The sequence below is a fragment of the Danio rerio genome, chromosome 4 (assembly GCF_049306965.1).
Source record: "Danio rerio strain Tuebingen ecotype United States chromosome 4, GRCz12tu, whole genome shotgun sequence".
Lineage (NCBI taxonomy): Eukaryota > Metazoa > Chordata > Actinopteri > Cypriniformes > Danionidae > Danio > Danio rerio.
The window spans coordinates 34,915,886-34,936,090 of record NC_133179.1 but is presented as its reverse complement, the minus strand read 5'-3'; the positions used below and the strand labels follow the sequence as shown (position 1 = coordinate 34,936,090).

General features: G+C 38.3%; 2 protein-coding genes across 3 annotated transcripts in view; one reads left to right on the top strand and one right to left on the bottom strand.

The window, feature by feature from the left end:
* The window catches only part of LOC137491231 (uncharacterized), a 498,327-nt gene that overhangs the window by 158,318 nt on the left and 319,804 nt on the right, over positions 1 to 20,205 (bottom strand). The gene's annotated exons all lie outside the window — the stretch shown is intronic.
* On the top strand, positions 671 to 19,308 carry LOC141381652 (uncharacterized). Of its 2 annotated transcripts, none has more exons than XM_073947522.1 (4): positions 671 to 713; positions 1,183 to 1,332; positions 8,390 to 8,449; positions 10,453 to 14,770. In XM_073947522.1, exon 4 carries the CDS (start codon positions 10,617 to 10,619, stop codon positions 12,420 to 12,422), a length of 1,806 nt encoding a protein of 601 aa, XP_073803623.1. In that variant the 5' UTR covers positions 671 to 713; positions 1,183 to 1,332; positions 8,390 to 8,449; positions 10,453 to 10,616; the 3' UTR covers positions 12,423 to 14,770. The 2 variants fall into 2 exon arrangements, with proteins under 2 accessions (XP_073803623.1, XP_073803624.1); XM_073947523.1 differs by lacking the exon at positions 8,390 to 8,449 and adding an exon at positions 18,555 to 19,308 and having other exon boundaries at positions 684 to 713; positions 10,453 to 12,380.

The window sequence follows — 20,205 nt, the reverse complement described above, 5'->3', positions numbered from 1 at the left end:
TCAGGATATACCATGTGAACGAGTTTATTCAAAAAAGATTTAACTTTGATGTTGACAAGTGTAGATCTGCTCCAGAAACACTCAATCACTTTTTTTTCTTGTGAATTTACTTTTAAATTCTGGTTTGACATCCATCCTTGGCTTTCATTAAAGATGATTTCAGTCCCCCCTATTGTTCTAGAAGATATTTTATTTTACAAAGCTGATTTACATTGTTCTTTCTCTGATGTTGTGAACTTTATTTTACTAATGGGTATATCACATTCATTGTTGTAAGTGGAAAAAGTGCAGACCCATAATGTTTTGTTTGTCCTTTGATGTAGATCTTTTGTACTGCTCCTTGCTCCTTGTTGCAGTTGTAACAATTTTAATTTATTTTATATATGATTGTTCCGTTTTGTGATGTAAACTTTTTGCAACAATAAAAACGAAAAAAAACAAACACTTATATTTAGTAGATTAAACAAGTTTTTCAAAATTGTGTAAAAATGTTTGGATTAAAAGTTTTGATCAACTTCAAATACTGAATGTCTGTGTATTTGAGAGAGAGAGCAGATATGTTGTGTCAGATGTGAAAAGGAGTGTGAAATTTATCATGTCCTGACTGCAACAGTAAGTGGCAAAAAAGCTGAACAAAAAAGACTTTTATTTTGGCGTGTTGTGTGACGTCATAAGGCTGCGCCGCTTCCGCGCTGCGGTTCAACTGGAGGAAGGTTTGTTTCACAACTTTACACAAATATAAACCGATTGATTAAAGTTTCAGGTTTTCCTTTCGATATTATATACCTGCGGTTGACTATTATTTTAATCCTTTAAACAACAAAGTACTATTTTAATAACAGTAATCGAGGGCTATTGTTTGAACAACAGAAATGTGTTTTAATGAAGGTTTTATTTATTTACTAGCATAATGTCATTCCAATATAGGTATACAATATTATATATATATATATATATATATATATATATATATATATATATATATATATATATATATATATATATATATATAAAAGAAATGGAGGACTAGTTTTTATCAGGTCATTTGTTTGTGGCTATTGTTTCTTGCTCAGACTTACCTGATTTATTTTTGTCAATCACTCTCATATAAAGAAACTGTTGAAGCAAGTGTTAAAGAGAAATTATTTTGTTTCTGTTCATTGTTTTGTTCATTTTAAACAGAATAAAGTGTCCAAACACAGAGAAAAACTCCTGCTGAAGCGACTGATCTCCACACTGTTATAAAGATGGCGTTTATTAAAGAGGAGAGTGAAGATGTGAAGATTGAAGAAACATTCACAGTCAAACAGGAAGATCCGCAGGAACAAACAAGTTAGTTTTCATTCAGATATATTTTAATAATAATACTAAATTAAATCCATGTTGCAGCCCTGAGTGTGCTGCCTAGTTCTGCTAAATGCACATAAGCACTCATTGAAAGACCGGAATGAGTTTCTTTTGTTATTTGTTCTCGTGTCTTTTGTCATTATGTATTATTTGTCTCCCATTTTCTCTACCTTCTTAAGGTTATTGCTTTTCTTGTTCTCCTACTGTGTAAAGCGCCCTTGAGCACTGTCGCTATAAAAAATAAATAAAAACAATAAATTAATAAAAAGTTAAACTGAGCTGACGATATTTGACCTACAGTATTCTCATAAAAGATATCTGCTATTACAGTGATAGTGTTGGCTTGGTACTTTCCATTTGCATATGTCACGTTGATCACAATTCCCTTTTTTTCATCAACTTCTTTATGGGTTTAAACTTGTTTCTAGTAGTTGTTACTAGTTCTCACAGATAGTATCAGAGTGAGAATTAAATCTTTATTATAATAACTAATTATCAGGGTATTGTATTTAAACAGAGTTTCCGCGGAGTCTTAAAATGTCTTAAATTCCAAAATCTTAAATTTGGCCCTAAAAAGTCTTAAATTTGCTGAAATGTTGTGTTGTCGGTCTTAAATCTTTTTTAAACAAGTCTTCATTTTCCTGTGTTCATGTTTTGTTACCCAATTTGGTCAAAACCCACACAATCACCAACAATCCATCTCCATAAAACTTTCAACCTTTATTTCAAAAGGTCATTTTAACTCTATCATAATGGTAAAGACTGCTGAGGATAGCCACCTGGACAGATTGCTGTGAATGGATTTAGTTTATTATAGTTTTTAAAACTTTCAATACATTTGTTAATTAGTTTTTATTTTATTTTAAAGAAAGTTTATTTTAGAAAAAAGTGTGTGGATCCAAGTCGAGCTCTCTTGTTTTTACACAATATTTAAGATATTTTGCTAAGAAATATCTAAAATATTTTAATGTTATTATTAGTTTTGATTTATTATTGTATTATTAAATATTTTATATAAAAAATATTTTTTGAAAGGACAAATAAAAAACCTTATAATGGTCTTAAAAATGTCTTTAAAAGTCTTAAATTAAACTTGGTGTCACCTGCAGAAACCCTGATTTAAAGTATGTCAGAAAACGTGGATGACTCTAATTTTAAATATGCTGAATGAAATAGACACTAAAATAATTAATTAGTTTAAAACATTGTACAGTTTTCTAAACTATATGATGTTGTTAAGTTCATCAGTATTGACCATATTCTTCACATACCAGCAGGCGCCGCTTTTAGATCCTTAAAACAGTGTAATGCTGCTTGTCTTTGATCTTGTGGGGGAAACCGGAGCACCCAGAGAAAACCCATGCCAGCTCAGGGAGAACATGCAAACTCCACACAGAAATGCCAACTGACCCAGCTGAGGCTCGAACCAGCAACCTTCTTGCTGTGAGGCGACAGCACCACCTACTGTGCCTCCTCGTCGCCCGACAACACTGATTTATTTGCATATTTTTTATGCGATATTCCAGTTTTGCAAATAAATTTAATTGGGATTTTTGGATGGAAACATAGCTGTAAGGTTTAGAGTTTACGCTGTTATTCTGAACCAATAGTCGGAAACAGAAAGCAGTTGAAGGATGGTGTGTTTAAATCCATTATTTATCTGACTCCATCAAAGTTGTTATTATCATTGATAAAGAGAAAGAATCTCAAAGCTTAAAGCAGGTAAAGTTGTTTATTAATTTACATGTTTGAATATACAGACAGTAGAATAAAACAAACTAACATACTGTATAAAGAAATTAGCTGTAACATGCACTGCTGAGCAACAAAGACAGTGAAACTGTCTTTGTTAGCATATGAGGCTACGCAGCCGTGTGCAGGAGATGCAGAGTAAAAGCCATTCTCCCAGATCAACACTTACCTTTACGTATTATACCCTGAGAAAAGCATTGTTAAAGATGAGTGAAACTCAACCCACAAAACCAGCTGAACATGAGAGAGCACAGTTGAGGAGATAAAGTGGGTGAGAAAAACATTAACATACTCTCCTCAGGCCATGACTCAACAATAGTAAATATATTGTATATTGAAATACAAGCAATCAATGTATCTGTTGATTTTAGCACTACAATGCTTAAGTCATAAACTGTCAAATGACACCAAACATGATAAAGCTATTTGAAGGAGGATCACAAGCAGAAGAATTGTGTATGGTGAAAAGCACATGGTTACTGAAAGCAAATGGCAGAGATGTGTACTGGAGCTGTGATCAACTCTGCCAAGCCAGGAGGACCTATCGCATGCTTGCAATGTCTCAGAAGTCCTTGATTAGCATAGAAGGAATATATAATAGAAGAATATATAATTTTTTCTCATCCTGCTTACCCATTACCTACATTTCAGTCACACAAAGAACAAAGTCACGTACGAGAAAGGCTTGTTCTTCTTTAATTAATAACTAGCTTAAATTAACAGACCTTCGACAGAGACATGTACCGTAACTAGATTAATGGGATTATTACTCTTCTAAAAACTGTTTTAGTACTGCTTACATTCTTATTATTCAACTATTTTAATTGATTTTTCCAAAGTCTTCAAATTTTCCACAACACACATATTGAACAACAAATTAACATGGTACATAGCTACAGACATACACCCCATAAAGAAAAAGGGTGAAAGATAAAAATTAAAATAAATTAATTAATAAAAATAGATAAAATAAATTAGGAAACTAGGGACAAACTCTCACCAAGGATATAATAACCTCTGAGCGTTCAATGTAGGAGAGGAAAGGCTGCCAAACCTCTAAAACTTTTTTGTAGAGTCTCGGATGATGTACTTAAGGTGCTCGAGTTTAGTTTATCGAGTTTCGATAACAATTCTAATATCCAATGTTTGTGGGATGGTGAGTTTGTTTTTTCCATCTTAGGAGAATCAGACGTCTGGCCAATAAAGAAGAAAAGGCAATGATCTCCATTACATATAGATGAAAATGATCTAAAAATATTGGCCCAAAATTTATGTAATCTAGGGCATCGCCAGAACATCAGATCTGCTGGCTCCAAACCACATCTGGGGCAAGATGAATCTGACCCTGGATACATTTTTGCCAGCTTGCTCCTAGATAGGTGAAGCCTAAGAAGCAGCTTAAACTGAAGAAGACCATGTCTAATACATACAGGGGATGAGTGTACCAGTTCTATGGCATATTGCCAGGCTGTATCTGATATTTCTAGTCCCAGTCTGTCTTCCCATTTTTGTTTTATACAATTTAGGCAAGGGAAGGCAGTTCTTTAGACCACTTCATATAACATGGACATCATACCCCTTTGATATGAGTCCATATTTACCAATTCATCTATCCAACATGTTTTTGGTTGGTTCAGTGAAGGAGAGAAGTGTTTTTTAACGAAACTATGGACTTGAAAGTACCTGAAAAAATTGTCTCCAATACAAGAGCTTCATCAAATACCTTGCACAACAGTGGTGTTAGCTTGGCAGTAAACTTCTTATAAAACTCGGCTGGAAGCCATCAGGGCCTGGTGCTTTTCCGGTTTTCAATTTTTTAATTGCATTTTCAATTTCAGAAGGTGTTATTTTTTATTCTAATGCCAACTGATCTGAATCACAAAGGTATGGCAATTCTAAATAATTGAAAAAGCTCTCAATACGTCCAATTTCGTTTACCTCAGAGCTGCAAAGGGTTTTATAAAAGTGTTTAAATTGATCATTAATTCCCTGTTAATCAGTAATAATACTGCCGTCTTCCTTACTAACTGCTGCTATAAAACCAGCTGCTGAGGATTGTTACAGTTGGTAACACAATAACCTGGCAGCTCGTTCACCATGTTCATAATGAATCTAGCGTGATCTTATGTGGAGATCCTTTGCATTTTCACTTGTCAGGGAGTCATATTCCGCTTGCAGAAGGAGTCTTTTCTAATGGAGCTCTTCGGAAGGTGATGTTGAGTGTAGCTGATCAATTGTATTATTTAATTCATAATGTCTGTAAGCCGTTTTGACATTCTTTTATTTGCGCTAGCTTGATATTAAATAATCTGTCCTTTTATAAATGCTTTCAGAGTATACCATAGGATGCTCAAACTTATCTCTGGGGATTCGTTTATCTCAAGGAAGAAATAAATTTAAGCATCAATAACTTTTACAAAATCGTCGTCTGCCAAGAGTCTTGAGTTAAACCGCCATGTATGTTGGAGGATTCCATTGCCTGAAAACATAGCTTTAGAGAGACTGGACAATGGTCCCAAATAACAATACTACCATACTCTACTGCTGACATTAATGCCCCATTCACATGGGGCTTCAGCGTCAACGCTTGACAGAGGGCGTGTCTGAAGTTGGGGCTGACGTGATCGTCATAGCAGCGTTAGCCAATGAATTTAGTCAGCAATAGGCCACAGTCTGAGCTGGTGTATTTGCATACAGCGATCTGTTGGCTGATGCTTCCATCACCGCTTGAAAAGTTGATCAAGTCCCAACTTTTGCAGCGAACAATGCCTCTGAAGCAGCGTCGACGAATCCACAATGCAGTTCGGCAACGCCTGACGTCACCCATTCAAAGTGAACAGGAAGCGTTGATGCTGATGCCCCTTGTGAATGGGGCGTAAGGGACATAACTGCTTGTCCAGGAGAAAATGGTCAATCCTGGAATAGGTTTGATGCACAGGTGAATAAAATTCAGGAGGTTCGCCTCCTAAAATTAAATTGTGTGTGTCAAGACTAAGCAAAATTGAAAATAAATCACTGAAAATGTGTACATTGTCCCAATTAGGAGCATACACATAGGCCAGAACCACAGACATGTTAAAAGTTTGGATTATTATGTATCTGCCATTTTTATCCAGCACATTTGACTCAATGACAAACTGTACATTCTTATGTATGAGTACAGCAACGACCCTACTTTTGCGATTGAAGTTTGAATAATATATTTGTGTATAGCCTCCTCTATTAAGTTTAGAATAGTCATTTTTCAACAGATGTGTCTCCTGTAAATATACAATATCAGATTTGAACTGATTTTAATTGTTTCGTTTTATTGGGTGATTTAGCCTCCGCACATTCTAACTGGTAAAGTTTGTCTTTACTTCACCCATTTTATGGGCTGTTGAAAACATTTATCAGAAGCATCCGAAGCACCCGAAAGGTATCTGTGGGTTTTGTATGTAGGGGGATGTGTGGGGGAGAGAGAGGAAAGGAAAAAAAAGGTGTGATCGCACATACACTTTTATAAACACGAAACAACACAAGATTGAAACCTTGGTGTAACCTTACACACACTTCCACCTACTCGCACTCTTAGCTAGCTGACCATGTGGGACCTCACGTATAAAACAAAACCATTTGAACAGCTCTTGATGTTTTATGACAAAACGACCCCATTACTGACAAAATATACTTGAGAACTAGAAATAACAACAACCAACATGTGCTATAGTGGTTATTTAAAAGTTAACCAGAGAGCGACATTAACATTTGTATTGTCATTCACAGCCCAGTGTACTGTTGTCTTTATTTCAGTGGCTTTCTTCAAAATATCCTCTTTTTCGGAAAAGTAGTGGCATTTAATCACGAAGGCGCATGGCGGTTCCTTGTCATCCACTGGTTTGCTTCATAGAGTGTGGTGTGCCTGGTCCCGAAGAGGATTCTTCTCGAGGTTTAGTGTATCTTTTAGAAGTATCTTGCATGATTATATGCTGTCATGGCTATAATATATATATATATATATATATATATATATATATATATATATATATATATATAAATGTTGCTATAATAAAGGCCAATGAAGAAAAAATGGCCATGAATATCAAATCACTTTTATTGTCACATCATCAGCAGCACGTGTGCTATGATGAGTGAAAAGCTTAGGTGCTGGCTCCAGACATTACAAAATACAGACAGTGCAAATATAACGACAGTGCAAAATACAGATAGTACAAAATAATTTGGCAGCATTATAATTGTTGACAGCGATATGTATAATGAATATGTGTACCCATAGTTGTAGGCTGTATTGTTTTAGGTATGTATTGGTTAAAGTGCAGTGCATGCCACATATACATGGTGTGCAGTGAGGGGTATTAAGTGTTCATCAGCCTGATAGTCTGAGGGAAGAAGCTTTCCTTTAGTCGGCTGGTGCGCGACCGGATGCTGCAGAACCATTTGCCTAAGGGTAGCAGAGAGAAAAGTCTATGGCTTGGGTGGCTGGAGTCGCTGATAATTCACTTGGCTTTCCTCATGCACCGCCTGGTGATGTCGTGATGGGAGGGAAGCTCACCTCCTACTACGCGTCCAGCAGTTCACACAATCCTATGTAGGCCTTTGCGATTGCTGCTGGTGCTATTTACATACCAGGTGGTGATACAGCCACGCAGGATGCTCCCCACAGTGCAGGTGTAGAACGAGCGGAGGATGTGAGGGCTTATTCCAAACCTCCTGAGACGCCTGAGGAAGAGGCGTTGTTGTGCCTTCCTTAGCACTGCGTCTGTGTGAGCAGTCCTTGTCAAATCCTCAGCAATGTGTACTCCAAGAAACTTGAAAGCGCTGACTCTCTCCACTGGTGTCCCGTTGATGGTGATGGGGGTGTGTTCTCTCTTCTCCCAGCTCCTTGGTTTTGCCGATGTTGAGTGAGAGGTGGTTTTCCTCACACCACTGCGTCAGAGTGTAAACCTCCTCTCTGTAGGCCATCTCATCATTATCTGTGATTAGGCCCACCACTGTCATCAGCAAATTTAACGATGACGTTGGAGCTGTGTTTGGCTGTACAGTCGCGTGTGTACAGGGAGTACAGGAGTGGACTGAACACAACTCTGTGGATCATCAGTGTGGATCAGGTCATGTTGTTCATTCTGACCACCTGGCGTCTGCTTGACAGGAAGTCCAGGATCTAGATGCACATAGAGCTGTGTAGACCCAGAGCTTGGAGCTTCACCACTAGTTTGGCAGGCACTATAGTGTTGAATACTGAGCTGTAGTCCACAAACAGCATTCTCACATATGTGTTTTTGTTTTCCAGGTGAGACAGAGCAGTGTGCAAGGTGAAAGCAATTGCAACATCAGTGGAGCGATTATTCCTGTAAGCAAATTGCAGAGGGTCAGTGTGAGCAGGCAGTACAGAGCAGATGTGCTTTTTAAACATCTTCTCAAAGCACTTGCTGAAGATGGGTGTCAGAGCAACTGGACGCCAGTCATTTAAGCATGTAATTTTAGATTAAGTCGGTTATGGGCACAATAGTAGCTGTCTTAAAGCATGTGGGAACCACAGACCGAGAGAGCGAGAGGTTAACGATGTCCGTGAAAACCCCCGCTAGCTGGTGTGCGCATGCTTTAAGTACACGTCCAGGGATGCCATCTGGGCCGTAGCTTTCAGGATGTTCCGGAAAGATCTCGTTACGTCTGCTACAGAAACAGAGTGTGCTGGCGGTTTTGGTATCGGCCGCGGGAGCGCACAGTGTGTAGGTGCTGTCCTGGGCTTTAAAGCAGGTGTAGAACAAGTTGAGCTCGTCCAGGAGAGATGCAGAAATGTTTACAGTGGCGGGTTTGTTACTTTTAAAGTTTATGATGTAATTAAGTCCCTGCCACATACTCCTCCCCTCTACCTTGTACCTCTGTATTGATGTTTTGCTGCTTTGATAGTTTACCTGAGGTTGTAGTTTGCTTGTTTTTGTTCCTCAGCATTTCTGGATTTATAGGCGGAGGTTCACACTGATAGGGCTGTTCGAACTTTGCCATCAATCCATGGTTTTGGGTTGGGGTAGATACGAACAGTTTTTGTTGGGACCATGTCTTCTATACACTTTCTGATGAAGCATGTAACGGTGTCTTGAGTAAACTTTAATGTCGTCATCAGAAGCTGCCCGGAACATCTCCCAGTCCACATGATCAAAACATTCTTGAAGTATGGAACTCGATTGGTCCGTCCAGCTTTGAAACGTCTTGAGGGTGGGTGGTTCCCGTTTCAGTTTCTGTCTGTAAGCAGGCAAAAGCAGAACAAAAGAGTCATCTGATTTGCTTAGCGGTGGGCGGGGGAGGGATTTGTTGGCTTCCCGGAACGGAGAATAGCAGTGGTCCAAAATTCGGTCACCATGCATGTTTGTGGTGATATGGTGATAGTATTTTGGAGTGATTTTCCTGAGATTGGCATTGTTAAAGTCCCCTGTAACAATAAATGCTGCCTCTGGGTGTGTGGTTTCCTGCTCGCTTATGCTCCCATTCAGTTCCCTAAGCACCTGCTCTGTGTTGGCTTGAGGGTGGATGCAAACATCTGTAATTATAACAGCTGTGACCTCTCTTGGTGGCCAGTGTGGTTGGCACCGAAGCATAAGGTATTCGAGATCAAGAGAACAAAATGATCTAACTGGATGTATCTAACTGGACCCCCTCATTCGAGTTGCAACATAAAAGAGCTCAGACAACAAAAAAATTATATATGCAACTTATTTAATATACACAACTAATAAAACAACAAATCAAGAAACAAACAAATGTCTAGGGGAAAATTGAGAAAATAATTAACTTTAACTACACATATAAATAATGCCAAACAAAACCATAAGGTTGCCAAAATAAAGAGATGGTCTTGATGCAAGGACGGCCAGTAGCCACACTATCCTACAGAAGCTAGCTCACTCTCGCATTTATATGCTTTGAACCAATTGGGGAGCAACCATGGCACCTTAACAGGATCTGCCACATCCAAACTGGAATACCAGGGTCGTCACACCATTTACACCTTTCAAATCTGTGTCTTATCAATGTGACCAAAATTACTTTTATGATCAATTATGTAAGAAACTCTGAAAACTAGACTGACAGCGTTTCAATTTACAATGACTTCTATGTTAGGCGACTATGACACAATTTACATTGTAAAAGCTGTAGATAAATAAAGATGAATTTAATCTGCTTAAATGTGTACATGTTAATGACTGAACAAAATATGATCCGATTTTATTTTACATTTAACATGCATCAAAATAAGTGTGTGTAGCCAATGTTTCCAGTGTCTTTTTACTTTTCAGCTTTTGATGAGAGATTTTTAGACTTAATGAAAACTAATCTTTTATTTATTTATTTCAGACCTAATTGAAGAGAATGAGAGGAAAGAGGAGGAACATTATGTCAAAATTGAGGAAAAAACTCATTTACAGACTGATAGTATTTTGAAAAGGAGAGACAAGAATTGTTTCACCTGCACTCAGTGTGGAAAGATTTTGGCAAGCAAAAGCAAACTTAAGATTCACATGATAATCCACACTGGAGAGAAACCATTCATGTGCACTCAGTGTGGGAAGAGTTTCCGCCAAGCATCATCACTTAATAAACACATGAGGATCCACACTGGAGAGAAACCATTCACATGCACTCAGTGTGGAATAAGTTTTAACTGCTCATCATACCTTAAACAACACATGAGGATCCACACTGGAGAGAAACCATTTACTTGCACTCAGTGTGGGAAGAGTTTCAACCGCTCATCAAACCTTGATCACCACATGAGGATCCACACTGGAGAGAAACCATTTACTTGCACTCAGTGTGGGAAGAGTTTCAACCGCTCATCAAACCTTGATCAACACATAAGGATCCACACTGGAGAGAAACCAATAACGTGCACTCTGTGTGGGAAGAGTTTTCGCCAATCATCATCCCTTTCTAAACACATGAGGATCCACACTGGAGAGAAACCATTTACTTGCACTCAGTGTGGGAAGAGTTTCAGCCAATCATCAAACTTTAATCTACACATGAGGATCCACACTGGAGAGAAACCATTTACGTGCACTCAGTGTGGGAAGAGTTTCCGCCAAGCATCATCACTTAATAAACACATGAGGACCCACACTGGAGAGAAACCATTTACTTGCACTCAGTGTGGGAAGAGTTTCAACCGCTCATCACACCTTAATCAACACATAAGGATCCACACTGGAGAGAAACCAATAACGTGCACTCAGTGTGGGAAGAGTTTCCGCCAATCATCATCCCTTTATAAACACATGAGGATCCACACTGGAGAGAAACCATTCACATGCACTCAGTGTGGGAAGAGTTTCAGCCAATCATCAAACTTTAATCTACACATGAGGATCCACACTGGAGAGAAACCAATAACGTGCACTCAGTGTGGGAAGAGTTTTCACCAATCATCATCCCTTTATAAACACATGAGGATCCACACTGGAGAGAAACCATTCACATGCACTCAGTGTGGGAAGAGTTTCCACCAAGCATCATCACTTAATAAACACATGAGGATCCACACTGAAGAGAAACCAATAACGTGCACTCAGTGTGGGAAGAGTTTCCGCCAAACATCATCACTTAATAAACACATGAGGATCCACACTGGAGAGAAACCATTCACATGCACTCAGTGTGGAATAAGTTTTAACTGCTCATCATACCTTAAACAACACATGAGGATCCACACTGGAGAGAAGCCATTTACTTGCACTCAGTGTGGGAGGAGTTTCAACCGCTCATCAAACCTTGATCACCACATGAGGATCCACACTGGAGAGAAACCATTTACTTGCACTCAGTGTGGGAAGAGTTTCAACCGCTCATCAAACCTTGATCAACACATAAGGATCCACACTGGAGAGAAACCAATAACGTGCACTCTGTGTGGGAAGAGTTTTCGCCAATCATCATCCCTTTCTAAACACATGAGGACCCACACTGGAGAGAAACCATTTACTTGCACTCAGTGTGGGAAGAGTTTCAGCCAATCATCAAACTTTAATCTACACATGAGGATCCACACTGGAGAGAAACCATTTACGTGCACTCAGTGTGGGAAGAGTTTCCGCCAAGCATCATCACTTAATAAACACATGAGGATCCACACTGGAGAGAAACCATTTACTTGCACTCAGTGTGGGAAGAGTTTCAACCGCTCATCACACCTTAATCAACACATAAGGATCCACACTGGAGAGAAACCAATAACGTGCACTCAGTGTGGGAAGAGTTTTCGCCAATCATCATCCCTTTATAAACACATGAGGATCCACACTGGAGAGAAACCATTCACTTGCTCTTAATTAAATTCAATTCAGCTTTATTTGTATAGCGCTTTTACAATGTAGATTGTGTCAAAGCAGCTTCACAAAAATGGTCATAATAAATTGGATCAGGGTAGTTCAGTGTGGTTTAAATCATTACTGAGAGTCCAAACACTGAAGAGCAAATCCATTGATGCATAGCTCTACCGATCCTGAACCATGCAAGCCAGTGGCGACAGCGGAGAGGGAAAAAAAAACTTTACTGATAGAAGTGAAGAAAAAAAACCTTGAGAGAAACCAGACTCAGTTGGGCGCGACCATTTTCATTTCTTCGCTGGCCAAAAGTCTTGTGCAGAGCTGCAGTCTCAGCAGTGGAGGCTGGAAGCTGGCCTCAGCGAAGACTCGTCTGTCCCTGGAGCGTCGCTGGAATCAGACTCATGTTCTCCACTCCCCACGACCACCAGCGCAGCAGCAGCTCAGGATACGGCCTGGTCCCGGATATGGAAACCTTGGGATCATCTCGTCGCTGGTCTTAGATCCAATCAGTGACTCCGCATAATCTGAGGACCTCGGGATGAGTATCCCCAGGTGGAAATGAAGTAAAAAAAAGAATAATTAGCGTAGCTGCTGTTCATAGTGTATATAAGCAAGATATAGAAACTTGTGTGGAAACCCGCTAGGTGATGCATTGAGTGTATGCTTTACTAAACAGATAGGTCTTTAATCTAGTTTTGAACTGAGAGAGTGTGTCTGAGCCTCGGATGTTATCAGGGAGGCTATTCCAGAGTTTAGCAGCCATAAATGAGAAGGCTCGACCTCCTTTACTCAACTTTGCTATTCTAGGTACTACCAGAAGCCCGGAGTTTCGAGATCTTAAAGAGCGAGTTGGATTGTAGCGAGACAGAAGATAAACAGGAGCTAGATAGGTGAGAATTAATATTTTAAATTTAATACAAAACTTAACAGGCAGCCAGTGTAAGGAGGATAAAATTGGGGTCTGTGGTCACACCGGACTTTTCTCTCCATAGACTTTCATTCATACGCACGCAAATGTGTCAGACTGGAAACGTAAGTTTGTGCGTCAAGTTTCGCAATTCACTGCCTTGCAAGGTTCAAGCTTGGTGAACTTTGACCTTGGAAATTGCATCACTTGACTATGTAAGACCCACACTGGAGAGAAACCATTCACATGCACTCAGTGTGGGAAGAGATTCAACCGATCAGCAAACCTTAATAAACACATGAAAATCCACACTGATGTGAAAGAGTATATGCGCTTATTACAGCTCCAAAATTGAAACTGCACCAGACAATTTACTCTGGAGAGATCGTACAAGTGTTTTTACAAGAGGTTTAATCAGTTAACACATCTGAAAACAACAGGATTCACACTGGAGAGAAACCGTACAGATCTGATCAGTGTCTACAGAGTTTTAATCATTCGGCGCAGCTTAAGAAACACATAGAGAAAAAAGTTACACACATGACATGAATGCAGCAAAAATTTTCTCTGTGCACTGGATGTTTCATGTCTGAATAATGTTTGAAAAGGCTGAGTGACAGTATACTGTTTTCCAACACTCCTACACTGCAGTAGGTGGGGTTGTAAATGTGTTGCGCTTCTCGCGTTTACCGTAAACACCGTGGTGGTGGCTGAGAAAAGAATTGTCATAAACATCTGGCCAACAGCTCCTCTGCAGCTTAAAATCTCTTTGCAAGTGATTGTACCAGTGCAGATAAATTTGTACTCTCTCCAGTGTATTCATGTAGCTAGTGTTGTTTTAGATGATGTTCACTGTCTGACTCCCTGAATGAGAGACATCACTGGGAAGACACCGCACATCAAAGAAGGTGGAGCTCTAGGACGCTTAGTTTGCAGTATACCAGGGCCTCAAGTTTTAAAAGCCCATTCAATTGTCCTGTGTTGCAGCTTTTATTAGTGAAGTTTCTTTACTTTTAGATTCTAGATTTTTCTAGTTTACTTCATTTACTTTGAGTCGAATACAAACTTGATGAATATTTTATGATTTAGGCAGAGCGACAGGTATTAAGTTTTACAATATTTATACACTGTGATGACTCCAGATTAGAGCATGTGGTAAATTCTGATTGGATGCCTGCATTACTCATCAATGGGTATATAAAAGTTGTTGTGCTAGCTACCCCAGGACACTGTGGCTACTCGGGAGTCCACATGTCAAGACCTGCCATCTCATTGGCTCTTTAACCTTATGGTTTTGTTTTGCATTACTTTTGTCATGTAGTTAAAGTGTTGTTGTGATTTTATCCTAAGTTCTTTATCGTCATTATTATCCCTAGAAATTTGTTGGTTGCTTTGATTGTTTGTTCTATGAGTTACTTTTATAATAAATAATTTGCATTCAGGCTATTTTGTTGGCACTCTTATGGTGCGACTCTAACAAGCGGGTTATAACACTTCACAAAATGTGGCCGGTTGTATCCAAGATCTTGTTCTTTTCAGTCATGACCATAGGTTAGAGTAGGAACCTAGAATGAGCAGTAAATTAAGAACATTGCCTTTCGTCTCAGATCCTTCACCACAACAGACAACCACATCAACTGCATTACTGCTGCCGCTGCACTGATCCATCTTTAAATCTCACATTCCATTCCTCTTGGAAAACACTGATACTTAAACTTCATTTGGGGTAAGGACTCTCCTCCAAACTGGAGATGGCCACCTTTTTCCAGTCAAGCACAATGGTTTCTTAGAGGTGCTGTTTCTTTCCCTGCCATGTCACACTCAGCAGCAAACCGTCCCACTTACTGCATGCTGAAGTTCCATGTCCTATGAAGCCAAAAAGACAACGTTATCTGCAAATGGCAGAGACAGTCCTAACCTGCACCTAATATTCTGTCAGTAAAAAATACTGTATTTTTGAGATCAGCCTGAAAAATAACACATTCACAAAATAAAATGAATAAATGGATGGATGGATGGACATTGTAGTGGTGGAAGGGGAAGTTGGATGGCTTGTGTAGATGTTAGATGATCACACACAAGTAATAGCTTCTAGCTTATTTTTATTACGTTCTTCAGCAGTAACAAGCTTTTCTGTTCTGTTCTCCCACCACCGACGTTCCCCTCTAGCTCCACCCACTTCCGTTACATCACTTGACACACAATAAGCTACATCCCCCACTTTTTTAGCAGGTGACAAGGCAACAGAAAGTAAAAAAATAAAATCAGGTAAATGTATATACAGATCTGGCATGAACTAACGCGCGCATGAAACAAAGTGATCTCGCATGGCCACGACATATGGCGCATTAGCACGGAAAGATGGTCTAGCAAATAAAGACATGAACAGTAGGGGGCAGTCGTGTACTGTAACGCACTGTATTGAAGCCGGAGCATTCTTTACACATCGTTATAACCTAGAACACTACTTCATACAGGGGCGTAGATGTAGGGTGGACGGTGGTGATGCTTAATATTAATAGTTAAGTTTTCTAATTCACCACTGAACAACAGCTGATTAAATATCTGTGTCCTTTGAAGAAAAGCAAGATGGAGCAAATTAAAAAATAAAAACACAAAAAAAAAATGCATTTAGAAACAGCTGAGAGATCTCTCTTCCCTTCCTCACAATGGTTTGGTCCACTGCCCGCATCCCAGCTCACGCAAAGACTATAGAATATCTTAAAGGGACTTTGAACTCACCTACTCTATGCACACGGGTCAAGTGTGCGGCTGCCTACACTGTAAAAAATTGCTGTTAAAAAACGGTCAGATTCTACGGTAAAATAATGTTTTTTCACTAAAACAGTAATATTCTGTTAAAAACAGTGCTTTCTGGGTAACATTTTTGTTTTCGAGAAAGTAACCAACTGCTGAAAACTGTGAGCTAACAGAGTTCAGAGTCTATGTTTTGAAGTCTGTGTTTGAAATCACGCTTTGTGTCCTTGTTCACTATTCCATACACTAGTTAACTAATATAGTTCACCTGACAGTTTTAATGAACACTAATGAGTGAATTCAGATACTGATGAACACCTGCTGTTAATAATTACAATTACTGAAGAAAATAAACAAGAAACACAAACAGTGACTTGAGTTACAACATTAAATAAAATAAAATAAAATAAAACAGCTTCAGTCTCAGCAGAGGATCATTAAACAACTCCACAAACAACAGCAGACACACACTTATTACTGACTGATTTGACTTCCATACTATTCTCATTGAGATCCAACAGAAATTAAGGTGTTTTTTGTGTCACCGTAATGGAGTGAGGGGCTGGTTTAGTTGGGCTCTTCACCCTTGAGCTCATTTAAGAAGACTTTCCATCTGCTTGAATACAGAGTTTACAAAACGTTTGTACTATAGCAATAAAGTTGGGAAGTCAATAAATAGATAAATCTATTTGTCTGAAATTAGTTCTGATAAATGTTTTGGTATAAATCTGGAAGAAGGGCCTCATTCAATAGATTTTATGCTTAGTTGCAGGTATTAATTTAATTAATGAGAAGTGGAAACAGAAAAGATACCTCCGTAATTACTTAACAGTTAAGAAATAACATACAAAAACAGTTCAGTTATGACGAATACACACTCAGACCTCATGAATCTGACCTTGTATCTCAACAATGGTAACATCTCAAATGTTTCATGCTGCAATGCATGCTGGGAGTGGCACTGTACAAATATCCCAGCATGCTTTGCGGTATAAATAAATGTTGTATAATGGTCTAACAGTTTTCTTTATTTGTGTTTGATTCTGCTGTTGTTTATGTTTAGACTTTCAGTTGCCTGTTTGTGAGTTAAACTGTTAATTTTGTTAAATTTGTTTTCACCATTATTGAGGTTCATATGCTGATTATTGATGTCTCTTTGAGTGCGATTTACACCATAGAGCAGTGTTATTGTCCAAGATATTCTTAAAAACTTCCAGAAATCATTGCCATATATATATATATATATACATATAATGTAAAACAATAGATTTAACATTGAATAGGAGCAGTAATTTTTATTATAGTAAATGAGAACAGACTCTGCCATTTAATAGCAACATGAACATCACCAGATCTTAGTTAGGTTTTTGGCTGGCTTGCCACAACAAAGGAGCTTTATAAACTAAGTTCTTAACAATTGCAGCAGCCAAGATATATAAATGATAAAAATGACAGGGCTAAGAGCCCAACTAAAGCAAACTCTGTTCTCCATGATGGTGACGTAAAACTTTAACTTTTTAATACGTGTAGCTGGTGATGATGTTTGTAGAGTTGTTTAATCATCCGCTAATCATTTAAATGATTTAATCATTTGTTGTTCTTCAGGTTATTTCATTATAAAGCTGTGACTAAAGTTTTGTATGTTCTGTTCTTGTTTTTTCCTTTCAGTATTTCTTCATTTGTTCATTGTTAATCCTCAATTATCATTTAATTAGTCAGTTAATTAATGAATTTACTTCAGCTTTGCTACATGTTTCTTGAACACTCAGTAGTGTGGAAACTTCAATTAAAACTGAAGTATATGCTCTGGAGTTTAAAGGGTTAAATGTGTGAGAGGTAAAAACACAGTGTAAAAATGTATTTTAACAGTAATATACTGTTAATTTACACTACGGAAATAGACTGTAAAAAAACAGTATATTGCTGGCAACCACAGCTGCCAGTAGATTACTGTTAAATCAAGGAAAAAAACAGTATTTTACTGTAAAACCTGAAGCTAATTTCTTCTGTCTGTCACCGTTGTGGAGGAGAGTAGAGCCAGTGTATGAGTTAAAGATGAACAATGAACTGCTGATGTTATTCTGCATGTTTCTCTATTTAAATATAGCGGCTGTTTAGTTGCTGATGCAGTCAGAATCTCTCTGGTGATTCCAGATTTACATGTATGTGTGCTGTTGTGAAAAATAAGACATTAGAGTTAAACCGAACTTTTCTAATTAACTAAAACAAGTTATCATTATAAGTATGCTTCTGAGCATATATAGCACATTACTTCATAAACTCATTCAGCAGTTGACCAAGTTGAGGCAGTTGCTTTCAGTGAGCAAAATGAGTTCACTTGAGTATTGTGTAAATCAATGTAGTCCATGTATTTTTACAGCAACATACTGTAAAATAACAGTACATTGCTGGAAACTGCAGCTGCCAGTATTTTACTGTTTTTTAACGGGACAATTTTTAACAGTGCACACATGAGAATCCACACTGGAGAGAAACCATTCACATGCACTCAGTGTGAGAAGAGTTTTAACTGCTCATCAAACCTTAATACACACATGAGAATCCACACTGGAGAGAAACCATTCACATGCACTCAGTGTGGGAAGAGTTTTAACTTTTCATCAAACCTTCATCAACACATGAGGATCCACACTGGAGAGAAACCATTCACATGCCCTCAGTGTGGGAAGAGTTTCTTCCACTTATCACACCTTAATCGACACATGATGATCCACACTAGAGAGAAACCATTCAAATGCACTCAATGTGGGAAAAGTTTTAACCGCTCATCAGACCTTCATCAACATATAAGGATTCACACTGGAGAGAAACCGTTCACATGCACTCAGTGTGAGAAGAGTTTTAATTGCTCATCAAACCTTTATACACACATGAGAATCCACACTGGAGAGAAACCATTCAAATGCACTCGATGTGGGAAAAGTTTTAACTGCTCATCAGACCTTTATAAACACATGAGAATCCACACTGGAGAGAAGCCATTCACATGCACTCAGTGTGGGAAGAGTTTTAACTTTTCATCAAACCTTCATCGACACATGAGGATCCACACTGGAGAGAAACCATTCATGTCTAATCATCTTGTTTAATCCCGCCCCTTTTTGCAGCGGCGTACAACAGAATTTCGCATACTCAATAGTGATGGGAAGTTCGGATCATTTTACTGACTCGGATCTTTGAGTCTCGTTCATCGAGATGTACAAATCTTTTTTCGAGTCATTTTGTTCATTCGGTTCAATTTGCCAAAATTGTATTAAAATGTTACAAACTGCTTCCAAACACATCTACAACTAGCCCAGAAGGTTGATTACACAACAAATAGGTCATAAATAGAATACTATAAGAATGAAAAAATAATAATTCAATGTTTACCTGCTCACCTCTTCATGTCTTCAAATGTCAGTGGTGCGTTCACATTACAATGACAGTCACATATAATCTTAACCAATGTACCCAGTCTGAGCCAATAGGAGCCATGATAATTATTTCACCTTTCGAGTCTTCTGGTTCTTGAGTCGTTCGGTCATCACTTGAACGAATGACTCAAACCCGAGGACTCAAGAGGTGAACGGATCAATTCTTTTTCCGGCTCTAAATGCATACGATTGGCTTCTTTCTTTCACGTGATGAACGACTCAGAACGAGACCTTGAGAGGTGAACGGATCAATTATTTTTCTGGCTCTAAATGCATATAATTGGCTAGGCTTTAGTCTTTCACGTGGTGAATGAATAACTCAGACCCGATAGAGGACTCGAAAAATGAACTGATCTTGTCTCGCACTACACAATGTGCGCATGAGCGAATTAATAAATCTTTTAGTTTATCCGAGTCATTCATTCTTTTGTCACATAACATGAAAGAAAGCATAAGAGATGAATTATTTAATAAATCAAATTGTCTTTGTGAATAGTTTTTCACAACAATAAAATAATCAAAAGAAAACATCAAGCACATCAAGCTAGGCTTTATAATAAATCAAAACAAGTAAGCTTTAAATTCAATAACACGTTTGTGCCATAAAAGCTTTATATCAAATATGGCAACTCTTCACAATAGATGTCTTTATGAAATAGCAATTTAAGTGAAAAATTATACAAAT

Bases quoted from the DNA above. Each gene is read 5' to 3' on its own strand.
- LOC141381652 (XM_073947523.1), top strand. From the start codon at position 1,248: ATGGCGTTTATTAAAGAGGAGAGTGAAGATGTGAAGATTGAAGAAACA. The intron at 1,333-10,452 runs GTTAGTTTTCAT...TATTTATTTCAG, and splicing joins AGATCCGCAGGAACAAACAA to ACCTAATTGAAGAGAATGAG. The intron at 12,381-18,554 runs ATGAGGATCCAC...AACAGTGCACAC, and splicing joins CATCATCCCTTTATAAACAC to ATGAGAATCCACACTGGAGA.